General features: G+C 35.1%; 1 protein-coding gene across 6 annotated transcripts in view; it reads right to left on the bottom strand.

Annotated features, from left to right (window-relative positions):
- Atg4c (autophagy related 4C cysteine peptidase) overlaps positions 1-23327 on the bottom strand; it is a 114063-nt gene that overhangs the window by 3626 nt on the left and 87110 nt on the right. For 5 of the 6 annotated variants that reach the window (XM_076862335.1, XM_076862332.1, XM_076862334.1 and 2 more), the window contains one exon: positions 11692-11736. The exons of the other annotated variant lie outside the window; for it this stretch is intronic. In XM_076862335.1, coding sequence (XP_076718450.1) covers positions 11692-11736 — 45 coding nt within the window. The remainder of the gene's footprint in view (positions 1-11691; positions 11737-23327) is intronic. 6 annotated transcript variants of the gene reach the window in all.

Below are 23327 nucleotides of genomic sequence, written 5' to 3' on the forward strand. Positions count from 1 at the left end.
AGAAATGAACCACTTAAAATAATCAAGTACTGGGACTAGAATTGTGGCTCAGTGGCACAGCGCTTGCCTAGCATGTGCAAGGCACTGAGTTTGATTCTCAGCACCACATACAAATAAACAAAATAAAGGTCCATTAACAACTAAAAACCATTTTTTAAAAAAAATAATCAAGTACTACAAACACTAGAGGTGATAAAATTCTGATCTTATAATTCATATCATGCTGCTAATTTATATATTACTCTATTTTATTTACATCCTACCAAAAAATGTGAGAAGGGCAAAAATGTGAAAAATGAAAAATTAAGGCTGGCATCAGATAAATCATTTTACATTCATACATTCATTTAATGTCATTTGTAAAAGTGCAGTATCTATCAGACAAGTATCTGCATAATATCATTTTTAGATCAACACAGCAGAGCTAACATTATCACTTCCTCATTCTTTCTTTCAAGATCAAGAGAGAAGTCATTTGAGTTTATTGGTAATGGACTACTCTGCTCATCAATATGGGCCCCAGAAAAAATGATAGAAAGAAAACATCAAAACCTGGAAACATGATTACAGCATCTTTATTCATGATCTCCCAAACATGGATGTAACCAAGATGTCACTTAGGTAATTTAGTAGGTGAATGGATAACTAAACTATGATAAATTCAGACAATGGAACATTATGAGAGAGAGATATCAAAAGACATGTAGAAATTTTAAATGCATATTATAAAATGAAAAAAATAATTCAAAAAGGCCAAATATTGTTTGATCCCAACCATATGACCTTCAGGAAAAGGCAAAACTATGGAGACAGTAAAAAGTGCGGCTGGGGGAGGGAAAGATAAACAGGCAGAGTTGAGAGAATTTTTATGGCAGTGAAATTGTTCTGTATGATATTATGTTGATACATATTTCTATATATTTATCAAAACCCACTGAATACACAACACACAAAGTGAACCCCAATGTGTACTGTGAACTTTGGGAGATAACGATGTATCAATCTGAATTCATCAATTATAACAAATAAACTTCCATGTTGTGGAATATTGACAGTGAGGGAAAAGGTCTGTGGAAACTCCCTGTATCTTCTGTGAAATTTTGCTGTGAACCCAAAATTCTAAAATAAAAAGTCTATAAAAAATATATTAACATAGTTGAATAGAATCAGCACACAAACATGATATGACAAGAATGATGTAATTTTAAGGCAAATAAAAGTGGAAATGCCAAAGGAAGAAAATATTAGTTATCTCTTAATGAAAGAATTAGAGGTTTTTTTCTTTTTTATACTTCTTGTTTCCAAACTTTTAATATGTATCCTATAAAACAGTGAAAAAATATTTTTAGCTGGGCACGGGGGGGGGGGGGGTACGCCTGTAATCCCAGTGGCTCCAGAGGCTGAGGCAGAGGATGACGAGTTCAAAGCCAGCCTCAGCAAAAGCAAGGCACTAAGCAACTCAGTGAGACCCTATCTCTAAATAAAATATAAAATAGGGCTGGGATATAAAATATAAAATAGTGGCTCAGAGGTCAAGTATTCTTGAGTTCAATCCCTGGTACCCACCCCCCCCCAAATTTTTTTTTAAGATAACTGAATTCACTACCTCATTATTACTTTTCAAAAGGGACTTCAGTGGTTTACCAGTCTAAACTGTTCTGTTTTAATAGCATAACTAAAAGTACATTGAAGCTTAACTTCTTTCAGGAGTTCAAATATTTTATCACACTTTTCCTATGTACTGATATGAGAGGTTTCAGAATTTACAAAGGAAAAAGCTTGAGGATGGAAGTTAAATGATTCCACACAAAGCTACTAGTTGGAGAGTAAAGAAATAGAACCAGATGATTTCTCTCCAAGCCAAAACCTTGTTCATTAGTCTCTTCCACCATACATGTAAAATTATACCAAGTAGAGAAGAGTCTATATCCATATGGGCTATATGAGTATACACTATACTGGAGCTATATCCTACGTAAGGGTTAGGTTCTAAAGTCAGCCCATAATGTGCAAATCAAATACAGTCAAAATCACTTTTAAAAATCCCTTCCAATTATTCAAAGGGTAGCATGCATAATCTTATTTATATAATCCTATTAAGTAATGTGTAAATTCATACAATATATAGTAATGTCTAGCACATAATAAAGAGTATACATGGGAAATGTATTTTTCATTGCAAGAGTTCCATAGTTGAAGTACAATAGGTGTACAAGTAATGTTTACTCCCTTGTATCTCCTCACTATTCAACTTAAATCCTTTTACCTTTCACTGTGCTAAAAATATTTCATTCTATCCCTCAAATTAAAAAGCCATTAATTAGTTCCTATTCTTTTTTTATTTCTAACAACAATCTAAACTCCTGAGCATTACTTTCTTAAAATAGCATTTCCCTTGATTTTTTCAATATTTTGCTTTCCTGTTTCTCCTCCTATTTTCTGAATGATTCTGCTCCATCTCCTTCTCCACTGACTCCACTTATGTCCATATCCCATAATGTAGATATAAAATAGTTATTGATTCTTTACTTTCATTATATATTAACTCATGCTATGTTTTCTCTCTTAAAAACATATTATGTTCTCTCAACTTCAACCATTTCTCTCCCCCCCAGGCTTTGTTATCATCTATGTTTTATAGATGAGGGGACTGAAATATTGAGAGATTAGATGACTACCTTAGGGTCACACAGCTAGTAACTGAAAGAGCCAGGATTGGAGCATAGGCAATCTGGTTCTAATATAACTACTACTTTAAATGCCTCCAATAGTAAGTGGAGGCACACTGCAATATCTACTCAAATCAACCATTCCAAAATAAAACTATCATTTCTTCCTCCCCAAATTAGTTCCTTCTGGACTTCTTTGTTTCTATCAGTGATGTTACCCTTCAGACTTTTCTATTTTTATCAGATATTTTTGTTGCAAGTGACAAACACACACACACACACACACACACACACACAAAACAATTAACAATGGTTTTAAATAACAGAAACCATTTTGATCACATAACAAGAAGGCTGACATTACTTGATTTGTTTGATACCAGCATAACAGTTTCTGCAGGTTTCTTGACCTTCCTCTCATCATCACAAAAAAAAAAAAAATTGCTAAAATCCTATTGCATTCAAGAGATGGGCAGATGGATGAAAGAAGAGTGACAGCATGCATCTACATGCCATTGTATCTGGAGAACATCCCAGAAACTTCCACCACGTGTCCACTTATATGTCACTGACAAAACTATATCTAAATAACTTGGAGACTAGAAAAAATAAATATTTGGGTGGGCACACTGTTACCTCAAACACAATCAGGATTCTCTTAGCAAAAAAAGAAAAAAAGCTGAGTGTTGAACAATGGAATTTGTATACCATTCAGAGATGAGAACAAAGATAAAAATTAAATAGGTTTGGGCTGGGGATGTGGCTCAAGCGGTAGTGCGCCCGTCTGGCATGCGTGTGGCCCGGGTTCAATCCTCAGCACCACATACAAAGATGTTGTGTCTGCCGAAAACTAAAAAATAAAACATTAAAATTTTCTCTCTCTCTCTCTCTCTCTCTCTCTCTCTCTCTCTCTCCCCCCCCACCTCTCTCCTCACTCTCTCTTAAAAAAATTAAAACAGGTTCATGTGATAATGAAAGAGAAAGGCTTTTTTAGTTTATATAGTCAGAAAAGGTCAAGATGAGACCTGAAGGACAATGAAGTGACAGAAATAAAAATCCAAGGTGAAAAGTATGCTAGGTAGATAAATCAGCTGGTGCAAAGGCCCTAGGGCTACAGCACACTGAATAGGTTCAAAGAAACGAAAGCTTAATGACAGAGGAAAGGAGTAAGTACACAAAGGCCAGACCACATAGGCCCTGAAAAGCCAAATTAACAAGTGGTTTACATTCTACTGTTCCCTTATATGTTCTACCTCACAACCATTCTACCATAATTTCCTCATAACATTCTACCTTCATGTTTCTACACACGATGTCTTTGTCATCTATTTATTCATCCTTCACTCATCCTGACTGTGCAAATGCTAATCAGTCCTTAAAGTTCCAGCCCAAGTGCCATTGACAACTATGTCAGTCTTCAGTGATCACTTCCTTCTCCAAAGTCCTGCAGATTCATCTAGTACAGTGTATGGATTATTAGCACAAACTATGAAACTGGACAATTTCAGTTCAAAACCTGGTTGATAATTATTAATTGTGTGACCCTGGGCAAGTTACTTAACCAGACTGTCTCATTTTCCTTAGCTATAAAATGTCAGTAATGATAGTATCTATCTGAGTTGTTGTGTAGATTATTTCAGTTAATATATGTAAAATATTTAAAGGATTGCCTGGCATCTAATGTGTTGTCTTTATCATTATTATTGCCATTATTATCATAATATAAGTCTTCTGGCATTTATTACTCTTGTACAGTCATTTATCTTTAATGTCTATTTCGTGTCTTCCCAATACAACAATATGCCTCTGAAGATTTGAAAAGAAATGAGAGATTTCTGAAAGAAAATTATCCTTCATATTTTACTTGGAGAACAGAACTAAAAGGAGGACCTCTAGGAAACAATCATGAATATAAGCCTGAAACACAGTAACTTCAAAAAGACATTTTTAAAAAGAGACCGTGCACACCAGCCAACATGGGATCCAGAATCTCAGTAAGCCCGGTTCACCACTCCCCTGGCAGGACATATGCTGCCGGAGCCTAGCCTTTGGCTCAGGACTACCCCTTCCTACCAGTAGACTACACCTGGAGGTCAACCTCAGAGGCCTGGATATACCCACTCCAATTTATGCAGGTCCCAGACACAGGATGCAATAGCATCCATTGAGGGACACCAGCAGTGTCTGGAAGCCCAACATCAAGGTGAGGTACAGGCAATCTGCACGGGTACTACAAGAATGTAGGGAAGAAACTGTAATATCTCAGATTCACACTGCAAGAAAGGAAGATACATAGACAACATGAAAAAACAAGGGAGGAAAGTGACCCCAAACAAACCAGAACACTATAGTAACAGAACCTATGGGCAGCGAAGTTGATGAAATGTCAGAGAAGGAGGTTCAGAAGGTTCATAATTAAAATGATCTGTGAATTAAAGAATGACCTTAATGAGCAAATACAAGCAAAAATTGATCATTCAAACAATGAGATAAGAGAGCAAGTACAGGTAGCAAAAGATTACTTCAAGAGAGAGAGAGAATACCTGAAAAAAAAAACACAGAAATCCTTGAAATGAAGGATACAATAAATCAAATTAAAAACTCAACAGAAAGCATAACCAACAGACTAGATCACTTAGAAGAAAGAACTGTCAGATAATGAAGACAAAGTATACAATCTGGAAAATGAAGTTGATCACACAGTGAAGATAGAAACCATGAACAGAACATCCAAGAATTATGGGACAGCATCAAAAGATCAAATCTAAGAGTTATTGGGATAGAGGAAGGCACAGAGTTTCAAACCAAAGGTTTGCACAATCTCTTTAATGAGATAATATCAGAAAATTTCCCAAGCATGATTTGGAAAACCAAATACAAGAGGCTTACACCAAATGTACAAAATTACAATAGATCTACACCAAGGCACATTACAATGAAAATGCCTAGCATACAGAATAAGAATAGAATCTTAAAAGCCCCAAGAGAAAGGAATCATATCACATACAGGGGGAGACCAATTCGTATCTCAGCAGATTTTTCAACCCAGACCCTCAAAGCCAAGAGATTGTTGAACAACACATAGGAAGCTCTGAAAAAAAATGGATGCAACCAAGAATCTTATATCTAGCAAAAATAAGCTTTAGATTTGATGATGAAATAAAAACCTTCCATGATAAACAAAAGTTACAAGAATTTACAACTAGAAAGCATGCACCACAGAACATCCTCAGCAAAATATTCCAGAGGAGGAAACAAAAAACAATGATGAAAATCAGCAGAGGAGGGATTATACTAAAGGAAAATCTAATCAGAGAGAAACTAAGTCATGTTAAATACCAAAAATACACAAAACTGGCTGGGAATACAAATCATGTCTCAATAATAACCCTGAATATTAATGGGCTAAACTCACCAATCAAAAGACATAGACTAACAGATTGGGTCAAAAAACAACAACAACAACAACAACAAAAACAAACCAACAATATGCTGCCTGCAAGAGACTCATCTCATAGGAAAAGACATCTACAGACTGAAGGTGAAGGGTTAGGAAAAATCCAACCCACTAACATGGACTGCGAAGTAAGCAGGTAGCATCCATCCTCATATCTATCAAATAAAGTAGACTTCCAACTAAAGTCAATCAAAAAGAATAAAGAAGGACATTACAAACTGTCCAAGGGAACCATACACCAACAAGACTGAACAGTTATAAATATATATGCCCCAAACAATGCAGCAGCTATGTTCATCAAACAAACTCTTCTCAAGTTCAAGAGTCAAACAGACCACAACACAATACTTTTGGGTAACTTTAACACACCTCTTTTATCACTAGATAGATCTTCCAAACAAAAGCTCACCAAAGAAACTATTGAACTCAATAATACAATCAATACCTTAGACTTAACTGACATATACAGGATATTCCAATCTTCAATGAGAGAATATACTTTCTTCTCAGAAGCACATGGATCCTTCTCTAAAATAGACCATAAACTATGCCACAAAGCAACTCTTAGAAAATATAAAAAAGTAGAGATACTACCCTGCATTCTATCAGATCATAATGGAATTAAATTAGAATCAATGATAAAATAAGAAATAAAATCCACTCCAACACCTGGAGACTAAATAATATGCTACTGAATTAACAATTGGTTACAGAAGACATCAAGGAGAAATTAAAAAGTTTTTAGAGGTGAATGAGAACACAGATACAACATATCGAAATCTCTGGGACACTATGAAAGCAGTTCTAAGAGGAAAGTTTATTGCATGGAGTTCATTCCTTAAAAGAAGAAAAAGTCAACAAATAAATGACTTAACATTACATCTCAAAGCCCTAGAAAAATAAGAACAAATCAATACCAAAAGCAGCAGAAGACAGGAAATAATTAAAATCAGAGCTGAAATCAATGAAATGGAAACAAAAGAAACAATTGAAAATATTGACAGAACAAAAAGTTGGTTCTTTGAAATAAATAAATAAAATTGACAGACCCTTAGCCACACTAACAAAGGAGAGAGAAAACTCAAATCACTAACGTAGTGATGAAAAAAGAAATATCACAACCGACACTACAGAAATACAGAAGATAATTAGAAATTATTTTGAAAACTTATACTCCAATAAAAATAGAAAATATCAAAGGCATCAACAAATTTCTACAGTCATAATTTGCCCAAATTGAATCAGAATGATATACACAATTTAAGCAGATCAATTTCAAGTGATGAAAATAGCAGATGCCATCAAAAGTCTACTAACAAAGAAAAGTCCAAGTCCAGATAGATACACAGTGGAGTTCTACAAGACCTTTAAAGAAGAACAAATACCATTACTCTCCAATTTATTTCAGGAAATAGAAGAGGAGGCAGCACTTCCAAACTTATTCTATGAGGCCAATTACCCTGATTCCAAAACCAGGCAAAAATACATTAAAAAAAAAGAAAAAGAAAACATCAGACCAATATCTCTAATGAACATAGATGCAAAAATTTTCAATAAAATTCTGGAAAATTGCATACAAAAACATATGAAAAAGATCATGCATCATGATCAAGTGGGATTCATCCCAGGGATGCAAAGTTGGTTCAAGATACGGAAATCAATAAATGTAATTCATCACATCAACAGACTTAAAGATAAGAATCATATGACATTTGACAAAATATAGCACCCCTTTATGTTTAAAACACTAGAAAAACTTGGGATAATAGGAATATGTCTTAATACCATAAAGGCTATCTATGCTAAGTCTTCAATGGAGAAAAATTGAAGGTATTCCCTCTAAAAACTGGAACAAGACAGGGATGCCCCCTTTCACCACTTCTATTTAACAGAGTTCTTGAAACACTGGCTAGAGCAATCAGATAGATGAAAGAAATTAAAGGGATACACATAGGAAAAGAAGAACTCAAATTGGCACTATTTGCTGAAGATATGATTCTATACCTACAAGACCCTAAAAGTTCCACAAGAAAACTTCTAGAACTAGTAAATGAATTCAGCAAGGTAGCAGGATATAAAATCAACACCAATCAATCAAAGGCATTTCTGTATATCAGTGACAAATCCTCAGAAAGGGAAATGAGGAAAACTATCCCATTCTCAATAGCCTCAAAAAAAATAAATAAAATACTTGGGAATCAACTTAACAAAACAGGTGAAAGATCTATATAATGAACATTACAGAACACTAAAGAAAGAAATCAAGGAAGACCTTAGAAGATGGAAAGATTGGGCTGAGGTTGTGGCTCAGCGGTAGAGTGCTCACCTAGCACGGGCAGGACCCGGGTTCGATTCTCAGCACCACATAAAAAATAAAGGCATTGTATTGTGTCCATCTACAAAAAAAAGATTCATTCTCATTCCCTCCCCCTCCCTCCCTCCCTCCTTCCCCCCCCTCAAAACAAAAAAGAAGAATATGGAAAGATCTACCTTGCTCTTAGATAGGCAGAATTAATATTATCAAAATAACCATACTTCCAAAAGCAATATACAGATTTAATGTAATTCCAATCAAAATCCCAATGACATTCCTCATAGAAATAGAAAAAGCAATTATGAAATTCATCTGGAAAAATTAGAGACCCAGAATAGCTAAAGCAATCCTTAACAGGAAGAATGAAGCAGGTGGCATCACTATACCAGACCTTAACTACAGAGCAAGTGTAACAAAAACAGCATGGTTTTGGCACCAAAACAGAGTGATAGCCCATTGGTACAGAATAGAGTACACAGAACTAACCCACAAAATTACAATTATCTTATATTAGACAAAGGTGCCAAGAATATGCATTGGTGAAAAGATAGCCTCTTCAACAAATGGTGCTGGGAAAACTGGAAATCCATATGCAACAAAATGAAATTAAACCTTTATCTCTCACTATACACAAACTTAACTCAATATGGATCAAGGACTTAAGAATACAACCAGAGATCCTGTGTCTAATAGAAGAAAAAGTAGGCCTTAATCTCCATCATGTGGGATTAGGCCCCAACTTCCTTAATACAACTCCTTTGATGCAATAATTAAAATCAAGAATCAATAAATTGGATGGACTCAAACTAAAAAGCTTCTTCTCAGTAAAAGAAACAATCTGTGAGGTGAATAGAGAGCCTACATCTTGGGAGCAGATCTTGTCCCCTCACACATCAAGATGAGCACTAATCACTAGGGTATATACAGAACTCAAAAAGCTACACACCAAAAAGAAAACAAAAACAAAAAACCCAATCAATAAATGGGCCAAAGACCTGAAAAGACACTTCTCAGAAGATGATGTACAATCAATTAATAAATATATGAAAAAATGTTCATCATCATTAGCAATTAGAGAAAAGCAAATCAAAACCACTCTAAGATTTCATCTCACTCCAGTCAGAATGGCAGCTATTATGCATACAAACAACAATAAGTGTTGGCGAGGATGTGGGGAAAAAGATACACTCAAACACTGTTGGTGGGACAGCAAATTGGTGCAGCCAATATGGAAAGCAGAACGGAGATTTCTTGGAAAATTGGAAATGGAACCACCATTTGACCCAGCTATCCCTCTCCTTGGTCTATTCCCAAAGGACTTAAAAAAAAGCATACTACAGGGACACAGTCACATCCATGTTTATAGCAACACAATTCACATCCATGTTTATAGCATCACAATTCACAATAGCTAAACTGTGGAACCAACAATGCCCTTCAATAGATGAATGGATTAAAAAAATGTGGCATATATACACAATGGAATATTACTCAGCAATAAAAGAGAAATAAAACCATGGCATTTGCAGGTAAATGAATGGAGTTAGAGAAGATAATGCTAAGTGAAGTTACCAATTCCAAAAAACCAAATGCTGAATGTTTTCTTTGATATAAGGAGGCTAATTCATAGTGGAATAGAAATAGGGAGCATGGGAGGAATAGATGAACTCTATATACGAACTCTAGATAGGGCAAAGGGATTGATGGGGAAGGGAGGGGACATAGGGGACATAGGGTTATAAATGATGGTGGAATGTGATGACCATTGTTATCCAAAATACATGTATGACGACACAAATTGGTGTGAATATACTATGTAAACAACCAGAGATATGAAAAGTTGTACTCTATATATGTAATAAGAATTGTAATACATTCAGCTGTCATATATAAATTTTAAAAGATTTGGGCTGGGGTTGTGGCTCAGCAGTTGAGTGCTCCCCTAGCACATGCAAGGCCCTGGGTTCGATCCTCAGCACACATTAAAATAAATACAGATATTGTATCCAACTAAAAAAAATTTAAAAAAATAAATAAAAATTTTAAAATTTACATTAAAAAAAAGACATTTGGGCTGGGGATGTGGCTCAAGCATTAACGTGCTCGCCTGGTATACACGGGGCGCTGGGTTCAATCCTCAGCACCACATATAAATAAAATAAAGATGTTGTGTCCATCGAAAACTGAAATATAAATATTAAAAAATTCTCTCTCTCTCTCTCTCTCTCTCTCTCTCTCTTTTAAAAAAAAAAGACATTTACCAAAATAAGTGATGGTGGGCATGGAAAATCATGTTTCACTGGAGCAAATGAGAATGTTTACCCTAGAAGAGGAGGCAAATTTACTCTCTTTCTCTATGAGACTACCTAGTAAAAGTCACATAGAGGTTGATTCCAACCCAGTATAAGAAAGATTTTTTTTTTTTAACAAAAGGGTCTGTCTAAAAATTTGAAATGACTTTCAAATAACATCCTTAATTCATGACTAAATTGCAATAAAGATTAGTAAACTGTCTGTATTATGGGTTAATGTATATTTAAGAGACTATAAAACATATGAGTTACTGCTTGAGGTCTGAATCTGAGCACTACCATGTATTGGTTGTGATCTTTGTAATACTAAACCTTTTGAAATGTAAAATTATTTATCTGTAAAATGGATGTAACAGTACATACCACAGATGGTTTGTATAGACTGAGTTAAAGTACATAAGTGTGTGTATAATGTACTTAGAACAGTACTTGACCTAAGGTGAGGACTCAAAAAATATTAGCTTTAGATCGAAAAATCTCTTAAGATCCCTAGGATTTAATGGCTAAAATATAATTTTTTTTCTGTAGCTAGAAAATATATGTACTTTTTTTCCTGCGCTGACATCCATTCTAGAAATAAATGAGTAATTTCCTAATACATTTTTATTTGCAACTTTCTGGTCCCAAACATCAGCACTTTTAGGTAATATGCTTATCACTGAAAAAGAATATCTTATTTGATACAGGCTTTAAAAAGAGAAGGGGATATGAGATTAAAAAAAAAAAAACTATCTACATCATTTACAAGACCACAGAGCATAGGAACTATAAGTTTGTGAGTGGGGAAGGAGTTGTGTTAGGTTATCTATGGAAAGTAAACAAGTTCATCTCACAGAACTTGGAGAGGAACAATGCAAAAAGGTGAAAGACATCATGGATAGCAAAGATGAATATATAGATGAAAACAAGGAAAGTAATTAAAAACTTTCCAGGTCCTACCTTGTAATCAATATTCTTCTTTACTCCCCTTGAGCCATCCATCATCTAGGAAAATAAAGATTTATTCTTTGGGAAAACTGAAAAAAGATATAGGCTTTAGTACACTAGGCACAGTGATGACTCCAGAAGGTAAAGAATAAGCATCAGTCTAAAAAACTAAACCGCAGGGCCCTAAGCATCCTTCACTTTCTGTTCCTGGAGATCCAAGAGGTAACAAATTCCACAAACAGGAGATGGCAGAGCTTCTCTCTGAGAATGCAATACACACACACACACACACACACACACACACACACAGAGAGAGAGAGAAGAGACCACTACTTATTCATCTGTGGGGGTGACCCAATTAAAAGGCAAGCTCACTACATAATCACCCTAGTATTAAAGTCACCAGCTAAAAAGCCATGTCCAAACACACAGAGCTAATACTCAGCTTCTTAGTGCCCCACTCTTGAATATAAAAAGACCCAGAAGATCACCAGTATTTAATGAGAAAAGCAGCTAGTGGAAAACCAGAAGGTTCTAAGAAAAAGCAAAAACAGCAGCAACAAAAAAAAAAAAAAAAAAGTAATGATCTAGAAGGAAACATAACAAAAAAAAAAAAGAAGAAGAAGAAGAAGAAAACTAAAAAATTACTATAATTATTTTCCTCAGGGAAATGAGAAAATACATCCTCAAAAAAGAATACTATGAAAAAGGAATAATATAAAAGTACAAATAACACCTAAAAATATATATTTATAACTGAAATTTAGGAACAATAGAAGAGTTGAGAAAATTTCCTAGTACAAAAATATGAAGATAGGGAAAAATTAGAAAAGCAATTGAGAAGGGCCAACAATTGTGTAATAAGAGCTGCAGAAAGAAAGAATAAAGAAAACAAAAGAGGAATTCATGCCTTTCTTCTGTGTGTGTGTGTGTGTGTGTGATGTTGGAGACTGAACCAGGACCTTGCCACAAGCTAGGCAAGTGCTCTACTACTGAGCTATATCTGCAGCCACATCCTTTTCTTAGGAAGGTACTAGAGGTATGCTTTTGCAAAAGAAGGAATAAACTAAAAGATAAGAAGACAGGAGATCCAATATAGGACTAGAAAGTAGCATAAGGTAGTTCCAAACTTGCAATTCTGTACCAGACCTACAGAGCAATTAAGACTGGAGTGAAGAGAAACAGTAAGAAGTCAGTCACCAGAAAAGAAAGAAAGGAAGGCAAAAAGATATGATTCTCCTACATTTGTACTTAGTTATAAGTTACTGTTAGGTATTTGTATAAGATTGGATGTTTAGGAAAAAATAAATATGTACAGAGAAAACTTAAAGATTAAAAAAGGGGAAAGGTTAGTGCTAAGTCCAAGAAAAATGAAGATTAGGGAAAAAACTTCAATCATAATATATTACGTGATTAGTGAACTAATTAATGTAATCAGTAACATTACTATGGCATGATGTGAACAGTGAATAGCAATTTAGAGTCTGTGCTATAACTATACTTGGGAGTCTGGCTGGAAGGAGAAATGAAGAGAAGGGATATAAAAAGAGAGCTAAATCCCTGCAAGTACTATAAGAGGATACTAACAATATCAAAAGTGGATTAATTAAGAAATTATAGACTATCTCTGAAGAGGTACCCTCTGGAGTAGGGAATAACATGGCAAGGTACTCCTGATTTTCAACATGAGCCTTTTACTGCAATTTTACTTTTTAAAATGTGTATACTTTAAAACAGAGGCACCTGCCCTTCCCAGGAATCTGGGTAGAAGAAAGGAGAGAAGACGGGGAAAGAGAATCCAGAGTCCGTAGGATTAAGTTCTTTAATCAAAAAGAAAGGGATTGGAGGGCCAGGCTATAGCTTAGTGGCAGAGCACTTGCCTAACATGTATGAGGCACTGGGTTCAATCCTTAGCACTGCATAAATAAACAAAATAATAAAATAAAGGCATGCTGTACATCTACACAAAAAAATCTAAAAAAAGAAAAAAAAAACCACTAAGATGGGGACAGGGCATTTGGGGGAACTGGCTGGAGGGAAAGTAAAGTTTAATGGTGTTTTGATTTTAATTCCATTTCACTCATTACTTTGTTCTCAAGTAAAGAAGCCTGGGACACAATAGATAGATTTTTAAAAATAATAATAATTCTTGCCTTAGTTAAGATTACATTTCAGTGAAATAACAGAATGTATGCATATATGATATAGTAAAATATATACACACATGTATATATGTGTTTTTGTGTACATTTAAATGAATGATAGTAATGTGTGTTAAAGAGAAAAACAAAACAAGGAAGAAGGTTAACTACAAATATACAAAGGATGGCCGGGGAGGACTAGGAAGGTGTCCCTTGACTAAAACCTGAAAGAAGTGAATGTCTGTAGGAAGGAAACACATTCCTAGAAACAGAGGACACCTATCATTTCCAAGGAGACTAGTGTGTCTGAACCTGGGAGCTGGAAGGAGAGTCATAGGAGATAAGGTCAAAGAGTTAATGGGGTGGGGGAAAAAATTCCATTTAGATTCCCTTAATCCCTTAAGAATTTATAAGGGTATGGACTTTTATTCTGAATGAATTGGAAAGCTACTGTAAGATTCTGAATAAAAATTATTAATGCAATCTTAGTTACATTCTAAACAGAGTTGTTCTGGTGGCTGTGTTGATAACAGACTGTGGGTAGCGCAGGGGCAATAAGGAAGCTATTGCAGTAATCCCAAGGAAGATATAGTAATGTATTTTGAAGGTAAGATGATAGAATTTGCTGATGAATCAGACAAGAAGTGCAAGATGGAGAAAGGGGATCAATTCAGTTTGGGAGATGAACATCCAGAAATACATCAGTTGTATAAGTTTTATACAATAATCGAATTCTGCTCATTTGTTTTATTTTACTTTAGTACTTTTATAATTCACTTTAATGTCAAATTTTATTTGTATGTATATAGAATAAAATATACATATCCCTTTCTATAAATAGTTCTCATGAAGTAAAATTCTAATAAAATATAGAAATAGAACTAATTTTTATATTATAATTTAGAAATGGGTCTTTTTATTTAATAGTCTCATATTATAGCTTAAAGAAAATACCTAAACAAGTATTTTTATAAATATATTTATTAGGCAGGTCAAGATAGAGTTAACCCTACCACCAAGAACAACCATTAGAAAGAGGTAGATAAATGATTGTTGATAAGCATCTGAGAGCTATCAAGACAAGTAAGCCTCGAAAAGTAAAAATCTGAAAGAGATGAAATAGATTAAGAAATGATAGAAGAAAGAAGACAATGGAAAAAATATCTTTAAGGTACTGAAAGAAAACAATTGCCAACATGGAACTCTAAATCTAGTGAAAATATCCCGCAATACTGTTAGTCAGTGACTGCTATGACAAAACACCTGAGAAATTCAACTAAGAGAAGGAATGACTTTTTGATTCCAGAAGTTTCAGTCTATGGTTGGCTGGTTCCACTGCTCTAGGCCTGTGGGAAGGCACAGCATCGCAGTAGAGAGGGTGTGGTGGAAAAGAGCTGCTCACCTTATGGTGGCCAGGAAGCAGACAGGGAGGGAGTGGGAGGGATGGGGAAGGAAGAAACTAGGAACAAGCTACAGTCCCCAAGGATACATTCCCTTCAACTAGGTTTTACCTCTTACAGTTTCCATCACCTCATAATAGTCCCTTCAACTATGAATCCATCCATAGATTAATCCATTGATAAGGTTAGAGCTCGTGATCCAATTACTTCCTAAAAGTCCCACTTCTGAACACTGCTGCACTGGGGACCAACCATTCACACATGAGCCTTTGGAAGACACTCTAGATCCAATAATGAATACTAAAAGTAGGCTCTCCTCTTCCCTTTCCTCCCCATATAATTCATTCTAAGCCACTAGATGGGCTTTTGCCTGGGCAAAGGAGTCATCCAATCCAGGACTCAGGGAGTCTGTCTGTCTACTAAATACACTGAAAGTTGACTGGAACTTGGTAGAAATCACCTTAATCAAGGGATTAAAGTTAACTTCACCAATAAAAAGACAAATCAAAATCAAGTGCCAATCAAGGAATGCAATGAGAAGAACACAGCATTCCTCTCTGATACACAAAAAATGTAGAATCTGAAATTCATGAGAAAAATATCAGATAAACCCAAACCAAGGAGACAATCTACAAAATTTTCAAGTGTCCTATTTTTTTAAAAAGTGTCCTGTTTTCTCAGAAAAAAATCAAGGTCAGATAAAAGTCAAGAAAGAAAAGAAACTGATCTAGATTAAAGGAGACTCAAGATATATAAATGCAACATATTCTGAACTGGATTATTTTGCTACATAGAGCATTACCAGGATATGTGGTGAAGCTTGTATAGTTTTTGAGGGGTAGAAATGTACTATGTGACTTTCCTGATTTTGATAGATAACTGGACATCAGGTATTAACTAACTCTCAAATAGTACAGTAAAGAATTATTTGTTTTACATTTTCAACTTTTCTGTACATTTGCAATTGTTTCAATATTTTAATGAAAGCAAAATAAAGATATAGTCAAACAAGCAAAACCAGAATTTTTCACCAGCAAAAAGCACTAAAAGAAATAATAATGAAGAAAAAAAGAAATAATAATGAAAGGTCTTCAGAGAGAAGCAAAATGATCTGAGAAAAAAGCAGCATAATAAAGAAAGGAATAAAGGGCATCAGAAAGGGTAAGGTGACTATTAAATAAATGCAAGAAATTTTAAATCCTACAGGATTCAAATTGTTGACAACAAAGCACAAAAACAATATAAATGCAAGAAATTATTAGAAATAGAGGGACATAATAATTATAAAATGATTCAAAGCAACAGGAAGGACTAACAATTCTAAATTTGTATGTGACCAATAATATAGCCTCAAAATATATTAAACAAAGGGCCAGAACAGGAGAAATTGACAACTCCATAATCACAATTGGAGACTTTTATCCCCTTTCTCTCAGTAACTTAAAAAACATGTAGGAAACAGGCATGGTGGTGCACAGCTCTAATTTCAGTTACTCAGGGAGGCTGATTCAGGAAGATCTTGGTTTTGAGGCCAGCCTCAGCAATTTGGTGGAACCCTGACTCAAAATAAAAAGTAAAAAGGACTAAAGATGTAGCTTAATGGTGAAGCACACTGGGTTCAATCCCCAGTACCAAAAATAAAGACAAAACAACCACCAAAAACCATGAAGGAAGGAAAAAAGGGCATGAAGACACAACGGAGGGATAGGAAGGGAGGGAGGGAGGGAGGGACAGGGGTGGGGGAGAAGGAAAACAAATGAAACTGATAGATTAGAAACAAGGTTAAATAGAACTTTTCCATAGAGTTCCTAAAGGCATAGACAGGAACAGTGGTTACTCTGAAAACACTTGCAGGAAATCAGACTTCATCATATTCACTTGATCAAATTCCACTTCCCTTGATTCTTCCCTCAACTGGATGATTTGCCTCTTGTCACAGAGATTCCAAAGGTGACCATTTCAGTGAGATAAAAATCTATTCATAAACCAACAAATAAATGATCTCATACTTCATCTCAAAATCCTAGAAAAAGAAGAGCAAAACAACAGCAAAAGAAGTAGAAGGCAAGAAATAATTAAAATCAGAGCTGAAATTAATGAAATCGAAACAAAAGAAACAATTGAAAAAATTGACAAAACTAAAAGTTGGTTCTTTGAAAAAATAAATAAAATCGACAGACCCTTAGCCATGCTAACGAAGAGGAGAGAGAACTCAAATTACTAGCATACAGGATGAAAAAGGCAATATCACAACAGACACTTCAGAAATACAGAAGATTATCAGAAATTATTTTGAATCCTTATACTCCAATAAAGTAGAAGATAATGAAGGCATCGATAAATTTCTTATGTCATATGATCTGCCCAGATTGAGTCAGGAGGATATAGACAACCTAAACAGACCAATATCAATTGAGGAAATAGAAGAAACCATCAAAAGACTACCAACTAAGAAAAGCCCAGGACCGGATGGGTATACAGCAGAGTTTTACAAAACCTTTAAAGAGGAACTAATACCAATGCTTTTCAAGCTATTTCAGGAAATAGAAAAAGAGGGAGAACTTCCAAATTCATTCTATGAGGCCAACATCACCCTGATTCCTAAACCAGACAAAGACACTTCAAAGAAAAAAAACTACAGACCAATATCTCTAATGAACCTAGATGCAAAAATCCTCAATAAAATTCTGGCGAATCAGATTCAAAAACATATCAAAAAAATTGTGCACAATGATCAAGTAGGATTCATCCCTGGGATGCAAGGATGGTTCAATATACGGAAATCAATAAATGTTATTCACCACATCAATAGACTTAAAAATAAGAACCATATGATCATCTCAATACATGCAGAAAAAGCGTTCGACAAAGTACAGCATCCCTTTATGTTCAAAACTCTAGAAAAACTAGGGATAACAGGAACTTACCTCAACATTGTAAAAGCAATCTATGCTAAGCCTCAGACTAGCATCATTCTGAATGGAGAAAAATTGAAGGCATTCCCTCTAAAATCTGGAACAAGACAGGGATGCCCTCTCTCACCACTTTTGTTCAACATAGTTCTCGAAACACTGGCCAGAGCAATTAGACAGACGAAAGAAATTAAAGGCATAAAAAAAGGAAAAGAAGAACTTAAATTATCACTATTCGCAGATGACATGATTCTATACCTAGCAGACCCAAAAGGGTCTACAAAGAAACTATTAGAGCTAATAAATGAATTCAGCAAAGTGGCAGGATATAAAATCAACACGCATAAATCAAAGGCATTCCTGTATATCAGTGACAAATCCTCTGAAATGGAAATGAGGACAACCACTCCATTCACAATATCCTCAAAAAAAATAAAATACTTGGGAATCAACCTAACAAAAGAGGTGAAAGACTTATACAATGAAAACTACAGAACCCTAAAGAGAGAAATAGAAGAAGATCTTAGAAGATGGAAAAATATACCCTCTTCATGGATAGGCAGAACTAACATCATCAAAATGGCGATATTACCAAAAGTTCTCTATAGGTTTAATGCAATGCCAATCAAAATCCCAATGGCATTTTTTTTTTTGACTTATTTTTTTAAATAAATTTTATTTTGTATATTGAAGGTATACAACATACTATGGGATACACACACACACATACACACATACATATATATTTCAAAAAGTTTACTATAATGAAGCAAATTAACATATCCATGATCTCACATTTTTATCCTTTCTTGTTTTGTCTTGTGGCAGGAAGGATTAAAATCTCATTTAGTAGGGATCTCATACATAGTATAATGGTATTAATTGTAGCCCTCATATTATTGTACATTGAATCTCTAGACTTATTCATCCTCTGTATCTGTTACTTTGTATCTTCTTACCTGTCTCCTCCCATTTCCTGCTAGTACTGTTTTTCCCCTTTTTGAACCATTAGAAAGAAAATTATAAGAACCTTCATACCTAAATATTCATCATAGTTTTCTTAAGAATAAGGACATTTGCTTTCATAAAAAATGCAATACTATCACCTGAAAAATATACAATAATTCTACAAAATCATCTCACATATTGTGCACAAACAGATCATCACCATTATCTCTACATTTTTTATAACTCTATGTATTTTTTTAATCCAGGAACCAATAAACAATCATTGGTTGGCTATACCCTTGGTTGTGTCTTTTAGACTTTGAATCTTCATGTCTTTTATGTCTCATTACATCAACTCCCTTTTTAAAGGACTAACAGATTTAGAAAATAAAAATTAAGGATGCTCAGTTAATTTGGATGTCAGATAAACAATAGATTATCTTTCAGTTTAATATGTACTATGTCTATACTAAAGGATGATTTGTTGTTCTGAAATTCAAACTTAACTGGACAGTCTATATTTTATTTGATAGCTCTTCTTTTTGGAAAGTCCTTGGTGGATGTTTTATAAAATAGTTCAAATTCTGTATTTACCTATTTTTTAGTGATCTGATCCCACTAATATTATTTAGAGAAATATTTCATAGGTGATGTTGCATGCTTCTGATTTCATCACATTCTAGGAGACATATCTAATGGTCTCATTGGTAAACTAAGTTCAATACTGGATTAAAATGTTTACTACCAAATCATTCTAGTTAAAAACACCTTCCTCCTTTTGAAATTTTTGAGTAATTTGTGGGGTAATATATTGAGACCAAATGAATACCTGTTCCCAGTCACATTTTATGCACTGATTTTAACATTCACTAGTGTTAACTTCCTAAATCAATTATTACATTGTGGCTTGTGAAATTATTTTCTAATTTTATCATTTCTTCTGCATTTATTATTAGTTTGCATTTGTCTGTAAAGAAATGTTCTCCTCCTAACCTCTCTCTACACATCACTATGTATAAGAAAGGAATTTTAAAATTCAATTTGTTACAATCCATTACTACATTTTTCTTTTTACTACTTTTTCAATAGCTGGTGTTGATCAGTAGAGAGTCCCTGCTCTTTAGTACCATGAATAGGAGTCCAGATTGTCTTTGAGTGCTTGTTTTCATTCTATCATAAAAAGATGTCCCAGGCTTACTTTGTACTCTTCTTACCAGGAATTAGGCTTTTTTTCTAATAAGCCTGTCCAACTATCAGTTAGTTTACTACCATTCTGCTCCAAATCCATTGCCTCTCTTCTTTTTTTTTTTTTTAATTAATTTTTATTGTAGGTTGTTCAAAACATTACATAGTTCTTGATATATCATATTTCACACTTTGATTCAAGTGGGATATGAACTCCCATTTTTACCCCATATACAGATTGCAGAATCACTTCAGTTGCACAACCATTGATTTACATATTGCCATTCTGGAGTCTGTTGTATTCTGCTGTCTTTCCTATCCTCTACTATCCCCCCTCCCCCCTCCCCTCCCCTCTTCTCTCTCTACCCCCTCTACTGTAATTCATTTCTCCCCCTTATATTTTCCCTCCTTTCCCCTCACTTCCTCTTGTATGTAATTTTGTATACCCCTGAGGGTCTCCTTCCATTTACATGCAATTTCCCTTCTCTCTCCCTTTCTTGTAGAAATAGAGAAAGCAATCATGAAATTCATATGGAAAAATAAAAGACCCAGAATAGCAAAAACAATGCTAAGCAGGAAGTGTGAATCAGGCAGTATAGCGATACCAGACTTCAAACTATACTACAGAGCAATAGTAACAAAAACAGCATGGTACTGGTACCAAAACAGGCGGTGGACCAATGGTACAGAATAGAGGACACAGAAACCAATCCACAAAATTACAACTATCTTATATTTGATAAAGGGGCTAAAAGCATGCAATGGAGGAAGGATAGCATCTTCAACAAATGGTGCTGGGAAAACTGGAAATCCATATGCAACAAAATGAAACTGAATCCCTTTCTCTCGCCATGCACAAAAGTTAACTCAAAGTGGATCAAGGAGCTTGATATCAAATCAGAGACACGGCGTCTGATAGAAGAAAAAGTTGGCTACGATCTACATACTGTGGGGTCGGGCTCCAAATTCCTCAATAGAACACCCATAGCACAAGAGTTGATAACTAGAATCAACAAATGGGACTTACTCAAACTAAAAAGTTTTTTCTCAGCAAAAGAAACAATAAGAGAGGTAAATAGGGAGCCTACATCCTGGGAACAAATCTTTACTCCTCACACTTCAGACAGAGCCCTAATATCCAGAGTATACAAAGAACTCAAAAAAATTAGACAATAAGATAACAAATAACCCAATCAACAAATGGGCCAAGGACCTGAAAAGACACTTCTCAGAGAAGGACATACAATCAATCAACAAGTACATGAAAAAATGCTCACCATCTCTAGCAGTCAGAGAAATGCAAATCAAAACCACCCTAAGATACCATCTCACTCCAGTAAGATTGGCAGCCATTATGAAATCAAACAACAAGTGCTGGCAAGGATGTGGGGAAAAGGGTACACTTGTTCATTGTTGGTGGGACTGCAAATTGGTGCAGCCAATCTGGAAAGCAGTATGGAGATTTCTTGGAAAGCTGGGAATGGAACCACCATTTGACCCAGCTATTCCCCTTCTCGGTCTATTCCCTAAAGACCTAAAAAGAGCATGCTACAGGGACACTGCTACATCGATGTTCATAGCAGCACAATTCACAATAGCTAGACTGTGGAACCAACCTAGATGCCCTTCAATAGACAAATGGATAAAAAAAATGTGACATTTATACACAATGGAGTATTACGCAGCACTAAAAAATGACAAAATCATGGAATTTGCACGGAAATGGATGGCATTAGAGCAGATTATGCTAAGTGAAGCCAGCCAATCCCTAAAAAACAAATGCCAAATGTCTTCTTTGATACAAGGAGAGTAACTAAGAACAGAGTAGGGACGAAGAGCATGAGAAGAAGATTAACATTAAACAGGGATGAGAGGTGGGAGGGAAGGGGAGAGAGAAGGGAAATTGCATGGAAATGGAAGGAGACCCTCAGGGTTATACAAAATTACATACAAGAGGAAGCGAGGGGAAAGGGAAAAATAATACAAGGGGGAGAAATGAATTACAGTAGAGGGGGTAGAGAGAGAAGAGGGGAGGGGTGGGGGGAGGGGGGATAGGAAAGGCAGCAGAATACAACAGACACTAGTATGGCAATATATAAATCAATGGAAGTGTAACTGATGTGATTCTGCAATCTGTATACGAGGTAAAAAATGGGAGTTCATAACCCACTTGAATCAAAGTGTGAAATACGATATATCAAGAACTATGTAATGTTTTGAATAACCAACAATGAAAAAAAAATCGATTCATAACCCTACCTGAAATGTGCTAAGATCACCATGCTAAAGAAAGGCTCACTTTACCTGTTCCGGATTCAAGGCATTCACGCATTCTGAAAGCAAGTCATGAAACTGTGTTAATTAGGCCCATAATATTTAGAAGAACATTCAGTCTTCTCTTGGTGATTTCTTACTCAATGTGTGGCAGGTTTCATGGGCCAGTTAAAATCCTTAATGATAACGTAATGAATAAACACTCTGAAATGCTTTTGTACTTTCAAATTAGTCTCTATTTTCTTTCTTTTAACACTGTATTTTTTTTTTCTTCATGGAGCTTTTGATTTTTGTTATACAGCTGCATGTTTAATGTTCTCTTCTCCTCTATGCCACAAAGTTCATAAATCCAGGAGTCATAACTATCTTGTAACCACAGCATATCCAGCTCCAGAAATCACTGTCTAAAGTAAACACTTACTATGGGCTGGGCACCATTGTAGATGCTCTAGGATATATCAGTGCTTTGATTTATGTTTTAAAAGGATAAAATGGGGAGGGGACTATTGAATTGAAAATAGGATGGGGCAGGAAGTAAGTCCTGGAAACTAGTAAGAGGACCATTAAGGATGGTGTCTGAGACCAGGATAGCAGCAATAGAGATGGTGAAAAGTAGTCTTGAGTCTAGATATATTTTGATCATATAATTGGTTATGGAATGTGAGAGATAGGAAGGAGGTAATGCCAAGACTTTTTGCCTAAACAGATAAGACAGATTTTTCTTCAAATGAGATAAGGAAAACTAGAAGCAGAAAAGGAAAACCAGGAACTTACTTTTGGATAGGTAA

This window comes from Callospermophilus lateralis, chromosome 7 (genome assembly GCF_048772815.1).
Source record: "Callospermophilus lateralis isolate mCalLat2 chromosome 7, mCalLat2.hap1, whole genome shotgun sequence".
Classification (NCBI taxonomy): Eukaryota; Metazoa; Chordata; class Mammalia; order Rodentia; family Sciuridae; genus Callospermophilus; species Callospermophilus lateralis.